Source organism: Erythrolamprus reginae, chromosome Z (assembly GCF_031021105.1).
Source record: "Erythrolamprus reginae isolate rEryReg1 chromosome Z, rEryReg1.hap1, whole genome shotgun sequence".
Taxonomy (NCBI): Eukaryota; Metazoa; Chordata; class Lepidosauria; order Squamata; family Dipsadidae; genus Erythrolamprus; species Erythrolamprus reginae.
This window is the reverse complement of record NC_091963.1, coordinates 99,612,872-99,632,017: the sequence shown is the minus strand read 5'-3', so window position 1 is coordinate 99,632,017 and position 19,146 is coordinate 99,612,872. Positions and strand designations below refer to the sequence as shown.

Sequence of the window (19,146 nt, the reverse complement as noted above, 5' to 3'; positions counted from 1 at the left end):
CACGTGGCATGCCTCTTACATGCTCTGAATAACAAGAAAAGTTTCTTTTTTCAAAAATCCCCCAGAAAAGAAATGTGTGTGAGAGAGAGGTGGGGGGAGAGACAGAGAGAGATCACTGCTAATTTGCATATAGTTTTCCCTTCAAAAGAAATGTTCCCGTTTCAATTAACTACCAGTAATTGGGACAATGGTGAAAATAAGCTTCAGTCACAAACTAATAGCTCCCAATTGTTGCACAAAGAACTAGAAGGCAACAAATCAGAACTTTTGAAGAAGTGTCTATATGAATTGCAGTTTCTTTTTTTAAAAAACATAACTGTTGTTCTATAAACACAACTTTAAAGAATCTAAATCATAGTTTTTGTTGATTGAACAGCAAGATATTTTGTAAATCAGAAGAACATGTTTCATGCCTTGTGTAACCAATTGTTGAGTTCAACAGCCCCCAAGGAAACAAGACGCCTGGGGGAAAAGATTCGGCAGACTTCTCTTGTATACATCTTCAGCTTTGGAACGGACCCAAAATGACATTATTCTCTATTGGACTAGATATTGCTGGGGTGATGTTTGTAATCCCAGACGTCAACCCTAAGCATCAACACTGCCCGACTTCCCCATGGACCACAAAGAACCAAAGAAGCCAATATTGTTCATGTAAATGAATATTAATGTTTATTCTTTAAAAAAAATATTGGGAAGGAATTGTATCTGGGAACTGACTGGTTGAGAATTAGGAATGGTTAATAGTTTCCCAGCCTACACATTTTTTACAAGAATGTTCATATCTTAATTATTAAGGAATATTACAGTCTGGAACCGAGGTGTTTTTTTTAATAAAGGGAAATGGTATAAAAAAGGAACAAAGTAAACTATACAAAAATATTCTCATTTAAATGGAAATCAGAAAATGTTGATAGAATATGGACAATTTCGATATGCATTAGGCAGGTGTTTTTTTTTAATACTCTTTCTTTAATAAGCAAAATGTTTTCATTTAAGGTTGTAATGGATTATTTAAAGCAAGGGTGCCAAATTGGCAGCCCCTGGGTCAGATGCATCACATGCAGGCCACACCCATCCCAGCTCCGCGAAGGGAGAAAATGTGGCGAAACATTACAGCAACATGATCCAGTGAGTTTGACACCTGTGATTTAAAGTGTTGAATTTTATAACTGTCTTCCATTACTTGTTTTCATTATTATGAATAATTGAGTTTTTGAATCTGCAAATGGTTATAAGAAAACTTTGCAGCCAGAATGATTTTTGGAATTGGGGCGCTGACGAAGATATGACTTGCCTATTAGGAAGTGAGTAAATTATATTCTTTACAACTTGCCTGTTGAGAATATGAACAGGAGAAGAATGGATCGATTCAATGATGAGATTACATATGGAAGGAATAGAATATCCTATTGCCCATCTCCAGCTGCCTGAACTCCAGGATCATGAGTAAGCTCCTCTTCCTCCTCCGTGGGTGGTCGGTTTCTCTTGAAAAAGCCTGTCTATAGAAGAAAAGATAGTGGGGAAAAAATAGAATAAGAAACCAGTCACTTTAGGCAAGAAGTAGTTTCTCATAGGTGGATGTTTCTGAGATGGCTAAACTATACCACACAAAGCTGTACATTTATTTAGCATATTAAATGAAGAGCCAGAAACAAACCCTAAAGTACCTTCCAACTACTGTCTAAGCCAGTGTTTCCCAACCTTGGCAACTTGAAGATATTTGGACTTCAACTCCCAGAATTCCCCAGCTGGCTGGGGAATTCTGGGAGTTGAAGTCCACATATCTTCAAGTTGCCAAGGTTGGGAAACACTGGTCTAAGCAATCTCATAACTGCCAACTATTTATTTGTTTTAAGGAACAGAAGGAAAAATCATCTGTTTGATCCTTTGTTCAGACCCATCAAGGCAATTTCTATTCCAAAACTAAGTTGAAATTGGCAGTCAGAGGTGATAGTCCCAGGACAGGATCCTTTGCTACCATCCTTAACTTTACTTAGACATGGTTTCTTATTTTCTGTTGTTTACAGATAAGCTTATGCAACCAGCAGAGATAAGAATTTCGTCAGCTATGTTTTCCAGATTACATTTTGTATCTCTGGCTACCTTGCCTCCAAAAAACAGACCCTGGTTTGCTTTCCTTCCAGGACAGCTGCAAACATGAAGGGGAACATGCTTTTGGATTTTTGCATCCTGTGCTTTATAGTCAGGCTTCCCTGCCCAGGATTTTATGCACCTTCCAAAGGACAATACTGGAGACTGCAAGAAGGAAAAGTCCCACCAACACAGCAGTTAAGATCCACCATATAGGGATGTCTCTCTCGGCATCAGGATCCACCCATTCCACCAGTGTTTTAGCCTGTGAGCAACAGGAAAGAGATGGAAGAAAGAGAACCAGATGAATAATGGTTTTATAACCAAGAAGAAATAATAAAATAGTGATTGTCATTCCCAACCATACTTGCAAGACTGCTAAAAGATTGAACTGCAGTTATGTTTTGGAGGGGAAGATTTTGCTAAATTGTTATTAGTCACTCTGCCAATCATATCTTGGATTAAGAAAATGAAATATCATTTTGTCTCTACAAATAATCCATTTGATTCCCTTTTGTAAGGCCAGGAAGTCTCCAACAAGTTGACTGAAATTTCAGAATATAGGTATTTCTGATAGAGGAAATACTATCAAATCTTCAAGTTTTAGATTAAGTACCCAATTTAGATTAAGTGGGAAACATATATCCATCCTAATACAAAATACAGGAAACAGTATAAGGGCAGACTAGATGGACCCTGAGGTCTTTTTCTGCCGTCAATCTTCTAATCAAAGTCTTTATGGTTTGAGATCATTAACAGAAGGACAAACGGCTGCACATGTGGACAAAGGACCATTCTTATCTTATTAACCAAAATGCAATCATCCGTATGAACACAATATTATTTAATTCTCCAGGTGTCAGCAACTTTCAAGAACTATCCAGGAATGAATAAAGTAATGCTCTAGATTTATAAAATGGAAATAAAATGCTTCGGGGAAATATTCTATTAACTTTCAGTCCACCTCTAGCATTTTTAGCATTCAAATTACAATATACAGATTATTGGAGCGGGAGGGACGAAAGAAAAAGTTCATACCAGGTAGGTTAATATTTAGCCCTGAATTTATTAAATTAATAAATGCTGTTGTTAAAAAAATACTTTCTTTGATTTTCAAAGCTATTGATGTTGGAAAACTTCACATTTGCTAATAAAACTTCACATTTGCTAATAGCACTGATAATCCCGAAACATTGCGATCTGGACTTACCAAGGCAGCCCCACTGGGTAGAACCTCTGGTCGAATGCTGTAAGGCATCCCTGTGGCAGTGAACTGGGCCTGGGATTGGATAAGAAGCTGCTCTGGAAACTGCTGTATAAAAAGGAAGTAGCATGGACATATGTATGTGTTTCATTGATACATGGAATGGGAGAAGGCAGAAAGAGTTTAAGCATTTACTGCTTCCTGGAATATCTATTGGCTTGTCACCCGCTCTAAGATCTAACACACCAATTGCAGTAGCTTAATGTGATATAAAACAACAATAATCCATAATAATAATAATAATAATAATTTTTATTTTTATTGTTGTCGTTGTTATTATTATTATTATTATTATTATTATTATTAAGAGTGCAGACTCTGTAAAGCAACAGATGAAACAATCGATCACATACTCAGCTGCTGCAAAAAGATCACACAGACTGTCTACAAGCATAGACATGATGCTGTGGCACAGATGATCCACTGGAACTTGTGCCGGAACTACCATTTACCAGTGACAAAGAACTGGTGGGATCATAAGCCCGAAAAAGTGGTCGAAAATGAGCAAGCAAAACTACTGTGGGACTTCCGACTTCCGACTGACCAAATTCTGAAGCATAACACACCAGACATTGTGATCATGGAGAAAAAGAAAGTATGGATCATCGACATCACAATCCCAGGAGACAGCAGAATTGAGGAGAAGCAGCTAGAGAAATTAGTGAAATACGAAGATCTAAAAATCGAGCTGCAGCAACTCTGGCATAAGCCAGTGAAAGTGGTCCCAGTGGTACTTGGCACGCTGGGCGCAGTACCAAAGGATCTCAGCGGACATTTGAAAACCATCAGAATTGACAAAATCTCCATCTGTCAATTACAAAAGACCGCTTTACTGGAATCAGCAAACATAATTCGCCGCTGCATCACGCAGTCCTAGGTGCTTGGGAAGCGCCTGACTGGTGATGAAATACGAAATCCAGCATAGTGATCTTGTTTGCTGTGTTGTACTGTACTGACATAATAATAATAATTTATTAGATTTGTATGCCGCCCCTCTCCGAAGACTCGGGGCGGCTCACAACAATCAAATCCATCTAACAACAACAAACAATACATGATATTGTTTAGGCTGTAAGATTCAAGATCAGTTATGGAATACCTTGATTGACTGGAGAGTTCTGCCTACTATATTTTTCAAAGTATAAGATGCACCTTAGTTTTTTGGAAAGAAAATGGGGGAGGGGGAAATCTGCCTACCAAGTATTCATCTGGCTAGGGTCCTTAGTCTGGTAAGCTTTAGCACATTATTTTATCCTCTGGTTAAGGTTTAAAAAAAATTATTTGGAGAGAGTAACAATAAAAGAGCTTGCATAAGAGCTGGGAATAACGTTAGCACCTGGTTAGGGCTGGAAATAAACTTATTCTGAGCAAATAGAGCAATGGAAAAAAACTGCGGAGAAAATGTACTTGGAAAACATACTCCACAGAGAGTAACGATGAAAGAACCTGCAAGGTAAGAGCTGGGAAGATCGTTAGCATCTACTAAGGGGTGAAGAAAAAGCTTCGAAAAAAGCTAAGTTCATAGTATAAGGTGCACCCAAATTTTCAGCCTCTTTTACAAAAGTTAACTTTCAGTCCTACTTCAGTCCTTTAACCACAGAAATATATTGCACTTACTACCCTCTATGTTCATTCAAAAGTACATCCTGTGCTATGATAGTTATTGTTTCAGCTCCACATTCTTCATTGTTCTAACAGCTTCTGTTTATTCATGTGATGACACCACTCTTTCTCACTTGCTACCTCTTATACTCTGTGCCTGCCTCTTCTTTTCAATTATTATTTGTTTCAGATCCCTCCTCAGGTGTAACTTTTCCTTAAAGCCTTCGCCACAGCTCTCTAGTTCCCATGGCCTTTTTACAGGGTACATGTAGAACCCAAACCATCCCATTGTTTCTCTATTTACCTAGCTGCTTTTTTTCCTGAATGTTCTGTTGTCAGTTCAGACAAGTACCTGTCCTCTTGAATGCCATGATCTTTCAGCATTCTGATAACACATTGGTAAACTGTGTGCATAGTTTCAGTGCAACATAGTTGTAGTCCCTTGATAAACTACTGGGATATCTCATCTTTCTAAGCAAGGCTTTGATTTAGCAGAACAGGGATATAAACTGGACTATATCTATTAAAATATAATTTCTTACCTCCTGGAAACTTGGCAGCCATAGTACTGAATGAATGGTCACCATAGCTCCATGGCCCCTCTCCAATATTCCCACTTGACAGTGAATGACAGCACATAGTTGGCTGCTACAATTCTGAAGATGGAAAGGATTAAATGTTTTAATGTATTATAGTTTTTTTTCAGAGTTGAACAGAGTTGAACAGACTCAACATCATTTTGTGAACATATTAGTTGTGAATTAATATTCACATTTATGTGCATATTCAAGACACAGGAACTACCTATTTGGTCTTAAAATATAATTCCAATTTAAAATAATCTAATGTTGGTATATTATACCTATTTGAATATTGTAATAACATTATTCCCTGACAAAGTGGCATGGTAAGCAGAAACAACCTAGTTAGACATTTCTATTCTTTTTAAAATGTGATAAGATTGCAGACTTGGAAGCTAAGACCATAAGAAGAAATATTTTAATAATAGAGACATCTACTGTTCATTGATTTAATGCACTGTAAAGTTAGATATTAAAGGCAACCCGTTTGTAAATTGCCTGGTTAAATTGTTATCTACTAACTGGAGACTGAAAAATATAATTTGGTTTTATGGATTATTCACATTAAAAGAGACATTGTTTTCAGATTTTTTTAAAAAAAAGTTTTAAAATATGATCAAATGTAGGATATGTATCTGGTCAAAAATATAGTTTATACTCTTAAATGCACCATCCAAGCTGGTTGCTATAGAATATGGCAGAATTCTGGCTGTGTTAACATGTCTCTGCTGGGAGATGTTTATCTTCATGCCCAACTCCTATGATTTTCCAAAAATCCAGACATTCTCTTCTGGTAAATTTCTTTTTAATTCTTGCTGCTTTTTTCATCCCCCCCCCCCCCCTTGAAAAAAAAAGTCCTTGCAATCGTGGTCCTTTTCATCCACAATAATAGAAAGTATAAACTGGAAAAACTCTTATTTCTATAAGTGAAGTAAGGCTACTGCAGCTTCTAATTAGGGCAGAACGGGACTCTTTAACTTGTAATAGGAAGGAGAGGCTGAAAAATATTTAAAAAGGCTTCCATATTCCCCCACAGGAGAGTCATTTTCTTAACTTATTTTGCTGCATCGACAGAAGAGCCAGTATGACATGGGGGTGGGAAGGAGGAGGGAATCATGAAAAGACATCAATCCACTGAATTGAACTGAGCCAAGAAAAGCAACAGCCTTTCCGCACATGAACAGCTGACAAGTGCCAGCTGTGGGACATCTGCTACTGTGGACCAAAAGTCATTGCAATAGTGTGTGTGTGTGTGCGTGTGAAAAATGCAGTAACACAATAATCACAATCATGCCACTGGTGCTGCAGTTGGCTCTTGCAACCTGGCATCACTCGGGAGCCAGGGGGTAGACCGCTCATGGGGAACGAGGACCCGCTGACTGAAAGCGGTTCCTTCTTCCAGCCCCTCAGAACGGTCTCCTGCTGCTCAATGCCAGGTTGGTTATGAATAAAGCTCCACTCATCCAGGATCTGCTCTCAGATGAGAAGGCTGATCTGGCATGTGTGACTGAGACCTGCCTGTATCCCGAGGGAGGTATTCCTCTCTCGGAGATATGCCCAGCCAGGTTCCAGGTATGGCATCAGCCACGACCCCAGGGAAGGTGGGGAGGAGTGGCTATTATAGCCCAGAAGATCCTATGCAGGGTCTCTGCACCCGAGATAGTCGGCTGTGAGTCTGTCTTTGTGAAGTTGGACCAAGAGGTTCAGGTGGGCTTGTTGCTCACGTACCTGCCTCCCAGCTGTGTGTCAACAGCCCTGCCTGCACTGCTTGAGGAGGTAGCCGAGTTGGCGGTTGAGTTCCCCAGACAGATAGTCTTGGGGGACTTCAACGTGTTGTCACTTAGGAAATCCTTTGGGTTAGCACAGGGGTATATGGCTTCCATGGCAACCATGAAACTGAACCAAGTAATTCAAGACCTGATTCACGAGGGGGGCACACTCCCAACATGGTATTCTTCTCAGGACAATTGAGTATTGATCTGAATTTAAGGGGCCTAGATATCATGCCCTTGTCATGGTCAGATCATTTTCTGCTATGGCTTGATTTTAAGGCTCCAATCCTTCCCCACAGGGAGGAGGAACCAATTAGGTGGTTCCGCCCCAAACACCTAATGGACCCATTGGTCCTTCAGAAGGTACTTGGGAAAATACCAGATTCGCTTATAAACAATTCAGTGGAGTCCTGATAACAGCCTGGGATATAGCTGCAAAGGGGCTCTGGACTGGATTGTGCCATTGCGAACACTCTCTGGTAGTAGACCCGGGAGATCTCCTTGGTTTACTGAGGAACTCAGAGGAATGAAATGCCAGAAAAGACGTCTAGAGAAGCACTTGTGGGCCAGTAAATCTGGATCTGACCGAACACAGTTAAGTTCTTACATTAAGACTTATCTTGTGGCGATCAAGATCTTCTGCTTTGATTGCATCAGCAGAATCTCACTCTGCTGCCATTTTTAGGGTGACTTATCTCTCCTTGCTATAGGAGGAGTGGACGAATCCTTGCAGGACAGTGCTGAGGATTTTAATACGTTTTCCACAGATATAGTCACTCAAATCCGGGAGGATCTGGGCTCCGAATGGAAAGTTTTTTTGACTGACGAGTCAGTAAAAGTGACCGGCATCCATCTTAGTACAGGAAAGTTTGAACTAGTGATGCCTGATGAAGTGGATAAGGCCATTGGAGCTGTGAGCTCCTCTGCCCGTTTATTGGACTTGTGTCCCTCCTGGATGGTCTCATCCTCAAGAAGCCTTCCCTAGATCCAGCTATTCTGAACAATTATCACCCAGTCTCCAACCTTCCCTTTTAGCACTGAAATTACTTTGGTCGCACTGATCTCTGGCAGGCCTGGGATGGGGGGCATTCCTCTATCCTGGTGCTTCTTGACCTCTCAGAGGTTTTCAATACCATCAACCATGGTATTCTTCTGCGCCAACTGGAGAGGTTAAGATTGGGAGACACCATGTTACAGTGATTCTCCTCCTAACTATTCAGTTGGTCACAGTTGTTATTAGTAGGGGGTCAGAGGTCATCTCCCATGCCCCTCCTTTGTGGGGTGCCTCTGGTGTCTATCCTCTCCCCTCTACTGTTTAATATCTACATGAAACCGCTGGGTGAGATCATCCATCGACACGGGGTGAGTTACCATCAGTATGCTGATGATACTCAGCTGTAACTTTCCATCCCATGTCAATTCAGTGAAACAGTAGAGGTGAGGTGCCGGTGTCTAGAAGCTGTGAAGGTCTGGATAGATGCCAACAGGCTCAAGCTCAACCCCAACAAGATGGAGTGGCTGTGGGTATTGCCTCCCAGAGACACTTCCATCTGTCCTTCTATCACCTGGGGGGGGGAGTCTTTGACTTTGGAGAAGGTCCACAACTTGGGAGCTTTCCTCAACCTACAGCTGATTTTGGAACATCATTTTTCAGCTGTGGTGAGGGGGACGTTTGCACATGTTCACCTAGTGCCCCAGTTGCAGCCTTATTTGGATAGGGAGTCTCTCCTTACAATCACTCATGCCCTCATCACCTCTAGGATGGATTACTGCAATGCTCCCTACATGGGGCTATCTTTGAAGAATGTTGCAATTAGTCCAAAATGCAGCTGTGCAAGCTGTCATGGGCCTATCAAGGTATACCCAAGTTTCACCATCACTCCGCAAGCTGCATTGATTACTGATTGGTCTCCAAACACAATTCAAAGTGTTGGTTGTCACCTATAAAGCCCTACATGGCTTAAGACCAAGTTACTTATGGGAACGTCTCCTGCCTCATGTATCCCAGAGACTAGTCGGGGCCCACAGAGTTGCCCTTCTCCAGGTCCCGTCAGCCAAGCAATGCTGTCTGGGGGCAGGGCCTTCTCTGTGGCAGCTCTAACCCTTTGGAACCAACTTCCCCTGCAGATTTGTACTGCCCCCACTCTCCTGGCCTTCTGGAAGGCTTTAAAAACTCATCTTTGTTGGCAGGCCTATGGCCATTCAGTGAGAACACTCTGCTCTGGTTGATACCATGACTGAGATTTGGATGAATGTGGTTGGTTTTTTTTTTTAACACTTGGGTTTTTAGATGAATTTTATAATTGGACCTTATAATATTTTTTGTACTTTCTTCATATGTTGTAAATGTTGGTATGTCTCAGTACAGCTAGGCTATGTGACCTTTGACATACACTGAGCAGAGAATTTTAACAGAGTGTGGATGTGTGGTAAAGCCAAAGAAAAAGACACAGACTTAGTTATGCTTAATAAGTACTATTTACATATATACAAAATAGAAACAATCCATAACAAGCACTAAGCCATCCAATATAATAAGCACTAAGCAAATACACTCCCTCCTCAAGGCAAAGCAAAAACGAATGAGCGTTAAAGCATCATTGAGGGAAGGAGTACTGGCGCCCTTGTCACGCTGTGATTGACAGCCTCCAAAGACATTGAGAAACATCCAGTAGTTAGATAGTTAACTCTGTTTATTAATGTAGCTCCTCCTTTGTGATGTAACCTGTTTTCTCACATCCTCCTCCTTGCAGGAAGAAGAAGATCTCTAGTTTTAGAGAATCTCCATTATGCATTATCTTCATTAGCAATGTAGATGTGCCATTTTATATCTCTTCAGACAATCTTTATTTTTCTACTTTTTCTAATAAAAGTTTAGTTCATTCGAACATGCTCTGTCTGTACTTTAATAACCATCACCTCCGGAAGGTCCTGGCTCAGTCCCAGCGGGCTGAGCACCTTGCAAAGGTAAGAACCCTCTAGATCCAACATGGTAGCAGAGGATGGTTGCTATTAAAGAAGCAGACTCCGCTTACATTCTGTAAGCTCACTGGCTGTTCTCCAGATGCCAGCCAAATGGAAGAAAAATCCACTCACGCAATCCTACATCGATTCAATCTCCAGCCAGCAGCTTGCTGAGCTAAAAGAAATTATCCGTGCTACGGATACGAAAAGGGAGTGCATCGTGTCTTTGCAACGTGAGACGGAACTTTCCGACGCTGGCGAATCTCAACAAATCGTAAGTCACTCTTATCTAATTGATGATCAAATTGGGATTCGGGAGGAAGAAATAAAATCTGTCCAAGGGTGTCCCTCGGGCAGTATTTCAAATCAGCCTAGTGACGAAGAAGCAGAGGAAGAAACTTTAACTCCCTTTCAATCTCAAACTCTCCTGTCATCAGATTTGCCCTGTAAGGCTTCTGCCAAGACAAAGCATCTTGACAATCTGGTCTCTCTCACTTCTGCTAGAATAAAGGGGACCACCTCTAATTTACAACAAATTGAGGAAATAATGGAAAAACATGAGAGAGAAATTCACGAGTTAGAGTCTTTCTGTCTTCACTTTGATAATTTACCTACTATGAAAAATAATGCGCAGCGAGAAATTTACTTCAGTTACTTAGAAAAAGCAAATGAAGCTAGAACTGAGTTAAGATCACTGAAGAAACTCCAACTAAAGTTGATAACTCAAAAAATGGAGTCTGTGTCCCTGGCAGATGCCACGTATGTCCAGTCTCAGAAAGCAGATAGTGTAGGAATGTGGATTTGGGGATATACACTCCAAGGTGGAAGGAAAAGGAAAAGTCTTCGTCAAAGCACTGGACTCCCTTATCTCAAATGTTTTCTACGTTCCAACTGCCAAGAACAACATTCTTAGTGGTTATTGCCTGAGAGAAGAATTAAAGGTTGTAATAAACTTTGAACTCACAGGCACTAACATCATCAAGGATGGCAAACTTCTTGCTACTGCCATTCCCATTAAAGGTGTTTTTTTATTTAAAACCTAAACCTCCAATGAAAGGTGGTATAAGTATAAGCGTTCCAATGGGCGAAAGCACAGGTCCAGAGAGAAGACCTGATGCAACTACTAGTTCAGAGGCTTCTAAAGCCAATGAAATCCCTGAGGTTCCTAATACTGTTACAAATGTTAAACATATATTAACAAACAAATCTTTTCATTCCAGGTGTGTCCACAGATGGCATCATTGCTTGGGGCATGCTTCTTACCCCGTCTTAGCAAAGATGTCTGAATATGTTGATGGTTTTAAAATTGATGGGACTTGCCAAGTTTACTTAGATTGCAAAATTTGTAACTCAGCCAAGTCCAAAAATTCACCCATACCTAAGGTTGCTGTCCGATTGTGTTCACGCATTTTTGAATTGGTCCACACCGACGTTGTCGGTCCATTTCGGCCTACTGTTAAGTAAACGTAAGTATTTCTTAACTGTAGTTGACAGTTACTCACGATTTGGCTATGTTTTTCTTTTAAAACAAAAATCAGAGGCGTTTGAGGCCTTTAAAGACTTTGCTGCAGAGATACTCACCCAACACGACGTCTGGATCAAGCGAATTCAAAGTGACCGTGGAGGCGAATTCATGTCGCAACAGTTCCAAGGATGGATGGCCAGAAATGGAATCCGCCAGCAGACCTCAGCACCTGCGACTCCCCAATACAACGGTATTTGTGAACGGAGGAACGGGATCTTGCAGACGATGTTTCGTTGTCTCCTTGAGGATGCAGGCTTGGACTTTTCATACTGGGGCGAAGCAGTAAGGTATGCTAATTACATTGTTAACAGAACATGGAGTAGCGTCATACAAGACACTCCTTATCACTTGCTTCATGCCAAGAAGCCTGATGTTTAAAACATCTACATTTTTGGTTGTTATGCCACTGTTAACATTCCACTTGAACAAAGAAGGAAAGGAGGTCCTGTGTCAGAAAGAATGAGATTCATCGGCTTTGATGAAGTCTCCAAGTACCACAAATTTGCTGACTCTCATCACAGAGTTTATATTTCTAATTCAGCCAAATTTGAGGAAGACACAAATTGGTCCAGTATACATAGTAATGATACTTCAGTTTATTTTCCTAAGGAAGGTGTGGCGATACCTGATGCCCAGGGAGCTGTGCCAGATATTCCGAATGTTCCAGACGATGAACAGCCTTCGACAATCGCAGAGGAAATCCCTGGCGATGAACCTGAAGGTGGAGATGATGATGAAGGATGGACCAGCATTCCAAGACGTTCAAAGAGAACCACTAAAGGAACTCCTCCAAAGAGATTTGCACAGCAAGTATCTGAATCTCCTTTTCTTTTCATGTGTAATAATCTTACACTTCCACCTGATCATTTTCACCAGATCAAAGTTTTGCCTGAATCTGAACAAGAAAAATGGTATGAGGCTATGGAATGCGAACTGGACTGCTTAAAGAAACTTAAGGTGTTCCAACAGGTGGAGCCTCCCAACAAGAAGAAAGTCATTGGCACACGCTGGGTGTATAAGCTCAAACAGAAACCTAATGAAGGGAAACTGTATAAAGCTAGACTTGTAGCTCAAGGATTCTCTCAAGTTTATCCGGATGACTACACTGACACATATTCACCCACAGTCAAAAATGAGAGTGTCAAGATTGCCCTAATCACTGCTATTGCTTTGGACTTAGAGGTTTTTCAGTTTGATGTAGAGACTGCCTATTTGAACGCTGATCTGAATGAAGAGATCTACGTCAAGGGTGCTCCCGGGTTCCAGGACCGAGAAAATGAAGTCTGGTCTCTGAGCAAGTCTTTATACGGCCTCAAACAGAGTGCCCTTATGTGGTACAAGTTGTTATCCCAAAAGCTAAATTCAATGGGCTTTATTAAGTCCATCCCTGATGAATGCGTGTTCACAAAAGGGCAAGGTAAGACTTATGAAATTGTTCTTGTTTATGTTGATGATATTGTTTACATAGGTCCAAATGAAAGCACCAGTAAAACTTTTGCTAAGGGTCTTGAGAAACATTTCACCTTAAAAAGCCTAGGGCATATTAATGATTATCTAGGTGTTCAGTTTGAGAAAACTGAGAAGGGGTTCTCTCTTTCACAAGAAAATAAGGTTGACCAGCTTTTGCAAAATTGTAATATGTCTGATGCGAAAACTTGTCGTTCTCCTATGCAGACTGATTTTTACAGGTTAACCCGAGAAGAGTATCCTGCTTTTGACAACAAAACACTGTACCGGTCAGTGATTGGATCACTATTGTACATCAGCAGTTGGACAAGACCTGACATTTCGCTGAGTGTGAATCTACTGTTCAGATACGTTGGCAACGCAACCACGTTTCACTGGTCTTGCATAAAGAGACTGTTGAGATACATGAAGCTCACAAAGGACAAGAAGTTGTACCTCGAGCCGAATCATGTTGAGTACCCTGAAGTGATTTGTTATGCAGATGCTGACTGGGCAAGTGACACAGAAACACGAAAAAGTACTTCTGGTTATGTACTGTTTTTAAATGGTTGTCCTTTCTTTTGGAAAGTTAGGCAGCAGAAGTTTATTTCTTGCTCTTCAACTGAGTCTGAATATGCATGTGTTTCTGATTGCTGTAATGAGTTAACCTCTCTTTTTAATCTCATTGATAGTATTTGGGAAAGTCCAAAGAAACCAATTGTTATTATGGAGGATAACATTTCAGTCACATATATTGCTGAAGCTGAATTTGTTGGAGCTCGTTCACGGCACATTGACATCCGGTATCAAAATACCAGAGAGAAGGTGAAAGAAGGATTCGTAAAACTTCAGTATATACCTACTACTGAGCAGATCGCTGACTTGCTGAATAAGCCGTTGCCAGATGATCAACATGAATACCTCACCAACAAGATGTGCCTTAAGTGAACTGATGCCTTGATGTCCTGATGTCCCTTATGTCTCTGATGACTGACAAAGAAGGGGTGTCACGCTGTGATTGACAGCCTCCGAAGACATTGAGAAACATCCAGTAGTTAGATAGTTAACTCTGTTTATTAATGTAGCTCCTCCTTTGTGATGTAACCTGTTTGCTCACATCCTCCTCCTTGCAGGAAGAAGAAGATCTCTAGTTTTAGAGAATCTCCATTATGCATTATCTTCATTAGCAATGTAGATGTGCCATTTTATGTCTCTTCAGACAATCTTTATTTTTCTACTTTTTCTAATAAAAGTTTAGTTCATTCGAACATGCTCTGTCTGTACTTTAATAACCATCACCTCCGGAAGGTCCTGGCTCAGTCCCAGCGGGCTGAGCACTTTGCAAAGGTAAGGACCCTCTAGATCCAACAGCCCTCTTATGGCAAACCAGCCCAAAATATTTAAAGTGATAGTTCAAGAGACTACAATAGGTAGTTTACAATGGCAAACTCTAACAACCATGTACCATGTACTAACAGTAAGCCACCCTGAGACTTTGGATAAAGGTGGCCTAGAAGTCCAACCAACCAACCAACCAACCAACCAACCAAACAAACAAACAAACAAACAAACAAACAAACAAACAAACAAACACAGTGGTGAAAAACAAAAAGCAAAGGCATCTGCAAGATAAGTTAAAAAGACCAAGGAGTGACATGACCTGGTGATTGAAGTACCTTATCTTTCTGACGTGCATTATATAATCCTATCCTACGTTTTGCACTAGTCATGAATGAGCAGAAATCAAAGAATCCTTTCACACACTCCCTACCTATGGTACTCCTTACAGTAGTGAGGAAAGATGTAAAAGAAAGAAAGCAATGCAATTAAAAAGATCCAAGAGCCTTTCATAGGTCTGTGAGCATGCGACTGCGAACTTGCAATTCAAATCTTCTCTGAACAGCACAACAGCTGGGAAAGATAATTATGAATCAGGAAAATCGGGACACTAAAAGACGATTCTAAATCAGGAAAATTAGGCCATTGAAAACTCCATGGAGGGCAGGAGCCAAAAATAAAAGAAATAAATTATTGCAGATGATGAATCCACACTATGTTTTGCTTCATATAGAAACAAGACAACATAAAGGAGGTGGTGTTATGGTGAGAAATAATTGCACTAGTAAACTGAACACTCTCTTTGGTAGTGACTGAAGAGCTACCATGAAATAATATTTTGGATTTCAGTGGCAACAATTTCTCCCCAAGGGAGAATTATAGATAGAGGGAGTAGATATGGATTGAAGCTGGGATAGGTTTTGCATCACAGAGCCTTAAAGTTTAAAAAACCGAGGAGAGCTGAAAACCTTTTCAGTTTCCAAGTCTTTTTTAAAAATTGTTAATTATTTTCAAATATTTTATACTTCAAACAACAAAAATATGAATATCAAGACAATAAACATACATTTCAATACAACGTTATATATCAAATCATTTTTTGATTCGCGAGTCTGTCAGTCCATATAATGCAGATAAATGCTCAGGTTTTTATAGGTGTTCTTATGTTCGTCAAAATGGACAGTCACGGTTTCATGTAAATATACAATATACAAACTAAATATAAACTTTAACTATAAACTTTAACTCTGTTCTATTTGTTTAATATACTGTCTTCCAAGTCTTTTTTTAAGAATAAACAAGTTCCCACTTCAATATTTCAAATTGTTATAGCATGCAGCTATGCTTAACATTTATGGAACTGTAATATATATAGAATACTTATGTCATTTACTTTCAGATTAACTCTGCAAAATATAGAAATATGTAACTCTCAAGATTATAGATTGGGTCAGTAAATATCTCATTTATGAAAAGCAAAGAAATGGGATTGAGGTTCAGTGTCAATTGCTTTGGATTATTCTATGAAATTTAAACAACAGCGCCCTGAGGCAGTCTCTAAGCATTTACTGCCCCCTGCAAAGACTCACCACTTCACTAGGTTCATTAAATGTTGAAAAGCTGACATCACGCCTCTCGCGCCAATGCTGTGATGGGATAGTCAGATTGCTGGGAGAATTTGTGGGCTCCTGGACTTTTAGCTATGATGAAAAAGAGACACCCAATTATGATTTATTTCTCTCTCCTTGTTTCCTTACTGCACATCTGCTTTTATGATAAACAACATTTATTTATTTATTTATTCAATTTTTTAATGCCGCTCTTCTCCTTAGACTCAGGGCAGCTTACAACATGTTAGCAATAGCACTTTTTAACAGAGCCAGCATATTGCCCCTACCATCAACATATTATGGACTTCCTCAATGGATAGATAATATGTTTATTATTAAGAAGACAAATTCTTTGTGGCACATGCTCTTCCATGCTGAATTTGAATTTTTCTATTATAATAGAAAAATAGTTAGCTTTCCTAACTAATGGTTTGTTCAATGTACTGTACATATAATATGCTAAACCATAATCTATTGTACACCACAGTGATTGGATTGACACAGCACACTCAATCAAAAACCAACAATGCCCGATTATTAGTTCAGGGTAAAAAGTGATACCATAATGGATAATTTTGATACAAATTCTAGTCAGCTGTTGCACTGTAATCATTGGCCCTACATAAGGAAGCATAATTAATACCTTATCTTTACCCGAGTAGTTTTAATACCATACATAAAATATATTTTAAAAATCTATCCAAAATTAAGAACAAATCAAATGAGGATATAGTATGATCATCACAATCCCTGAGTTTTCTCTTTTCTCTGATTCAAATTCTGGTTGCATACATACGCATATGCAATCATCTGAAACTTTTGAAGCCAAAATTTGCAGACTATGAAGAGAAGTTATATTAGTTATATTACTACATATCTATTCTCTTCAATGTGTATTATGTATTGGACTAAATAAATAAATAAGATCCATTTGTACATTCTGAAAGTTGGTAATTTCTCCAGAAAAAAATCCTGATAGCAAGCAGATTATGCCATTGGTCAATCCCATTAAATTAAACATAGTCTAACTCAAGGGTCCCCAACTTTTTGTAACTCAGAGTAACTACATTCATAATTTTAAATCTTATGAACCACTAAGACAAATCCAGCGCGCTGCTTGCTGAAGTGCCTGGACTCCCGGTGTCGGTATAGGATCCTTCAGACATTCTCTCCCACCCTCCCTCTCCCCTCTCTCTTTCTCTCTCTCCCCACCTTTCTCTCTCTGCCCCCCTTGCCCCTCTCTCTCATTTCTACACCCTCTTTCTCTCTCCCCTATCTCTTCCTCTTTTCTCTCTCTCATCTCTTTCTTTCTCTCACCTCTTCCCCATCTCTTGTTCTTTCCCTCTCTCATCTCTCTCCCTCCCTCTATGTCTCTCTCCCCCTCTTTCTCTGTATCATTCTCCCCCATTTCTCTCATCTCTTGCCTTATCTCTCATCTCTCTCTCTCTCTGACATATATATATATATACATACATATACAGTGTTCACTCAATTTTCGCAGGTTCAAACTTCGCGGATAGCCTATATCACGGTTTTTCAAAAAATATTAATTAAAAAATACTTCACGGGTTTTTTTCTATACTACAGTTTTTCCTGCCCGATGACATCATACATCATCGCTAAACTAATAATTTTTGCAAATAAATAACAAAAAAATAATTATTGTTAATAAATAATTATGTTTATAAATATCAGGATCACTGAGTGTCTTATTCAATGGTGAGTATCAGTAATAATGGTGAATAAATGGTTGTTAAGGGAATGGGAAATGATAATTTAGAGGTTTAAAGTTAAGGGAAGGCTTGTGATACTGTCCATAGCCAAAAATGGTGTATTTACTTCCGCATCTCTACTTCGCGGAAATTTGACTTTTGCCGGCGGTCTCAGAACGTATCCCCCGCAAAAATCGAGGAAACACTGTATATCTACATATAAATAATCTCCCCCCCCTCTTTGTCTGTCTGTCTGTCTCTTATTCTGATTCTCTGGTGCTCTCTGGTTCTCGTGGGTGCTCCTTTGGCCTTTGTTGGTGCTGGACGTTTTGGTCCCGCTCTGGAATTTGGAGCAAATGAAACAGCCACTGGTGGGTTCCGCCGACAGGAAACCACAAGAGGCAAGAATGAGCTGCTGGTTGCCGACACCCATTGCTTAAGCCCGCCTATGCCGCCCTCCAACCCCACCCCACCCCGCACCATTACCTTGTTCTGGCCGGTGAGGGCTGCATTGCAGAGTTGCAAGTTTCATGTAACTCCCTCTATGGCAGTGATTTTCAACCCCACCATGAGCTGCCTGGCCATTCCCTTATTCCAGAGCTCTAGTCACAGGACTGGCCATTTGTCTTCCCAGAGCAGCTTCTCCAACCGGGTGCATCGCAGACCACCAACATTTTCTCACGGACCACTAGTTGGTCACTTGTGCTCCAACTAATCCACTTCATGAAAGATGTCTTTTCATTATCAACTTCTTGAATCCTTACCCTGAATGTGCCATGGATTAATTCATGAGTGCAAATGAGATGTTCTAGCATTGTGTAATAAGTCTTTCTGTTTCCCGTTGTTCCTCCAGATAGTCCTACCTTTAGAGGGTTGGTCTCATTTGTAGATAAACAGTTGATGCTGCCTTCTGTGGTCACTTTTGTGATGTAAAGCAAGCAGCCTTTCCAGAAGCGACTGGGGAAATGCACAAACAGATCAGCTCCAGATATTGTGCTAGGGCCTGCATTCTGCAACTGGAGAATGTCAGACATAGAGAAAGAGAAAGAAAAGAGATCTATAACAGGGAAAATATCAATATTGGGCTAAAATGTCCATATTTTCAATTAATGTATCTTTCTTGATACCCGATAGATATGCTCTATATTTGGTCCATAGCCATCAACTTCATTGCTCTTGTTCTTAAAGTCCTCAGGAGTCCATGGGACCACAAGTGCAGCTGGTATAGAAATTCTAGG

At 40.1% G+C, this 19,146-nt stretch overlaps 1 protein-coding gene across 2 annotated transcripts in view; it reads right to left on the bottom strand.

The window, feature by feature from the left end:
* Positions 1-652: 652 nt before the first annotated feature.
* The window catches only part of ITGA2B (integrin subunit alpha 2b), a 79,079-nt gene continuing 60,585 nt past the window's right edge, over positions 653-19,146 (bottom strand). Inside the window, exons 24-30 of one of the 2 annotated variants that reach the window (XM_070727976.1) lie at positions 19,036-19,141; positions 18,772-18,924; positions 16,176-16,286; positions 5,503-5,616; positions 3,305-3,406; positions 2,237-2,359; positions 653-1,502 (exon numbers count right to left, since the gene is read on the bottom strand). In XM_070727976.1, the coding sequence (XP_070584077.1) occupies positions 1,410-1,502; positions 2,237-2,359; positions 3,305-3,406; positions 5,503-5,616; positions 16,176-16,286; positions 18,772-18,924; positions 19,036-19,141 (802 nt within the window). In that variant the 3' untranslated portion in view covers positions 653-1,409. The remainder of the gene's footprint in view (positions 1,503-2,236; positions 2,360-3,304; positions 3,407-5,502; positions 5,617-16,175; positions 16,287-18,771; positions 18,925-19,035; positions 19,142-19,146) is intronic. The other variant, XM_070727977.1, reaches the window with a different exon arrangement.